This window comes from Lygodium microphyllum, chromosome 19 (assembly GCF_053477565.2).
Source record: "Lygodium microphyllum isolate KBCC chromosome 19, Lygodium_microphyllum_v1.1.10, whole genome shotgun sequence".
NCBI classification, from domain to species: domain Eukaryota; kingdom Viridiplantae; phylum Streptophyta; class Polypodiopsida; order Schizaeales; family Lygodiaceae; genus Lygodium; species Lygodium microphyllum.
The window spans coordinates 14971579-14974366 of NC_141153.1; the positions used below are offsets into that span (position 1 = coordinate 14971579).

General features: G+C 47.6%; 1 protein-coding gene across 1 annotated transcript; it reads left to right on the forward strand.

Moving 5' to 3' along the window:
• The first annotated feature begins 291 nt into the window (after positions 1-291).
• On the forward strand, positions 292-1984 carry LOC148019592 (uncharacterized). Its single transcript, XM_087699600.1, has 3 exons — positions 292-445; positions 530-957; positions 1052-1984. The coding sequence occupies exons 2-3, from the start codon at positions 561-563 to the stop codon at positions 1765-1767; spliced, it is 1113 nt and encodes a 370-aa protein (XP_087555726.1). The 5' UTR covers positions 292-445; positions 530-560; the 3' UTR covers positions 1768-1984.
• The last annotated feature ends 804 nt before the right edge of the window (positions 1985-2788 follow it).

Here is a 2788-nt window from a genome sequence, read left to right on the forward strand (position 1 = left end):
AATGGTGGGCCATGGCACCTATGGATGTTTTTTTTAATACACACAGACATTCCATACAGCTACCCAAAGTTCCAATGTCAAAGACGAACTAGAGCAAAAAGTAGCGATGCTATGTGGCAAAACGAAATGGTTGTTTGTAGTAGTTTTGCCAAAAATAGTTAAGACATTACTATTTTTGGAGGGGGAAACTTCATTGTACTATTATGTAGTGCGATTAGTTAGAAGCAAAAGAAGCGGTCCGTTGTTGACAAGTCTTGTTGCAAGCCAGCTCTCTTCGGTTCCGTCTTCCGCTCCAACGTGGGAGGCGACAGAGCTATAAAAAGCCATCTTCGTGCATATTGCTGCACTCAAGCTGGCCGCAAGAGGGCTCTCTCTCTCTCTCTCTCTCTTAGAATCTCTGTGTCGCACGCCACACTGAAGAGCTAGGCAGCTAGTCTTACAAACGGTGAGACTGCTTTACCTCTTAATCCGCGTGCGTACGTTCGCCTAAGTTAGCGCTAAGATCTTAATCCTGCATTTCGTTTCGCAGGCGATATTGAACCGTCGGAAGGTCGCCAAAAATGGCGGTGCAGCTTCGGAGAAGTGGAGGAGGCGTTGCTCTGGCTTCCATAATCTATCTTCTGCTACTCGTCCAGCTAGCGGCAGCCAGTTATTATGTGTCGCCCCCGCAATACAACAAATATGAGGCGCCCCGGCCCTACATGAAATACGAGTCTCCACCACCCACGCCGTATAAGTACGAGTCTCCGCCACCGCCACCGTATAAATACGAGGCTCCTCCGTCTTATAAGTACGAGTCCCCGCCCCCTCCTCCACCTTACAAGCACGAATCTCCCCCACCTTACCACTACAGTCATCTCTCTCCTCCCCCTGCTCCGCCTCCCTGCAAGGCTGTCGTCTCCGGCAACGTCTACTGCGACCTCTGCAAGAATGGCAAGCTCAAAAAGCCTCTCAAAGGTATGTATATAATACAACCTCTCTCTCTCTCTCTCTCTCTCATATCAAGGTCTTTTAACTGCTGATCAATGCCGCTCCCCACCCCACTCTCCAGGCGTCAACGTCGGCGTCTTCTGCTGGAATGGCAAGTCCGAAGACTCCTTCTACGGCCTCACCGATGAGGGCGGCAGATTCAGAATAGAGCTCTCTGGATTCGACTACCTCCAGCATGGCGGCGAGGCTTGCAAGGCCAAGCTCATCTCGCCCTCTTACGACACCTCCTGCACCGTACCCACCAACCTTCACGGAGGCGAATCGGGCGCCACTCTTCACATAAAGTCCAAGTCCAAGGACGAGGTTTCCTTACTCGCGGGCCCCTTCGCATACACCTCCGAGAAGGAATACACAGATCAATGCTATGAACGGAAGATGTCTCCACCACCTCCATACAAGCAGGAATGCCCCCCTCCTCCTTACAAGTACGAATCCCCACACCCTCCCCCTTACAAGTACGAGTCCCCACCCCCTCCGCCATACAAGTACGAATCTCTACCCCCTCCCCCTTACAAGTACGAGTCCCCTCCTCCACCTCCATACAAGTATGAATCCCCACCCCCTCCCAAATACAAATCCGAGTCGCCTCCCCCACCTCCATACAAATATGAATCCCCACCGCCTCCACCATACGAGCATGAATCCCCACCGCCTCCACCGTACAAGTACGTGTCCCCTCCACCTCCTTACAAGCACGAGCTTCCTCCCCCTCCCCCATACAAGTCTCAGTCGGCCTCACCTCCTCCTTATTTTCACAAGTCAAGCGTGAACTCTTAGATTAAAATGAACTTAACTCTTGGCGTTCGATTAGCTTTGCACACAGGTCTTTGTACCTTCCTTCATAACACACAACTCTTGTACTCCGCTCGAATATCTTGTTCATGAAAATTTTCTACAAGCATCAAACGTTGAACTTGCTTTATGTCACACTGTTTACTCTTTTCAATAAGCAATTGAACCATCGTAGCTAGTGGCTATGATAAATTGTTCTTTACTAATCTCCACTTTATAAAATGTTATAGAATCAAGCTAGCTTGCGTATCATGTCTCCTCTCTCTCTCTCTCTCTTTCTCTCTCAACATGCGTGTTCATCTATACCATTCGTTAAGGAGAGGTGGGGGATGGGTGCCACTTGGCAGCCCCCCACCTCCCCCACAAGAAGAAAAAGAGAATGCGGGGGCGGGTGCCACATGTCTAGCACCCGCCGCCGCAAAAATCATGCTTGCCTCGGCGCTTCAAGTCTAGGCGCGGAACGCCTAGTATTTATTATAACTCTTTATGTAAGCTTCTTCTAGCCAATGACACATGCTTGCTAGGAAAAGAATTAACTCTCCTTGGTCTTTATTTTTTGAATGCCACTTATTGTATTTATATCCATTGTTTCTAATTTAAAAATTTTAGTTAGTTACAGTGAAATTATTTTGCCACGTTCGATTGGATTTCTAGTTTGTGGTTACATTTACCTACAACACCAGTGAAACCTACCTTGCAAACCCACCTTGTCACGTCGCCTATACATGACATTCAATCTTTATCAAGCGCAATTGCACCATCGCTACTTGTGATTCACAACTCTATTGCTTGCTTGCCTCCATTTTGTAGCTATGTCTCTTGTGTCACCTCGAGCTAGGTCCCCCATCCATGCGTCTTTTTCTTTTAATATTCATTTGTTTTTTTCTCTCAATTGAACCTTTGTTCAATCGATAGCCTTTGTTCAATCGATAGCCATTACTTGATGAACTAATGTAACATAGAGTTGGATGTTACTATGAAGCAATTTATATTCATCCCATTAGTT

Excerpts from the sequence above, each read along its gene's own strand:
- LOC148019592 (XM_087699600.1), top strand. The coding sequence starts at position 561 with ATGGCGGTGCAGCTTCGGAGAAGTGGAGGAGGCGTTGCTCTGGCTTCC. Across the intron at positions 958-1,051 it reads GCTCAAAAAGCCTCTCAAAG|GCGTCAACGTCGGCGTCTTC; the intron begins GTATGTATATAA and ends CCCACTCTCCAG.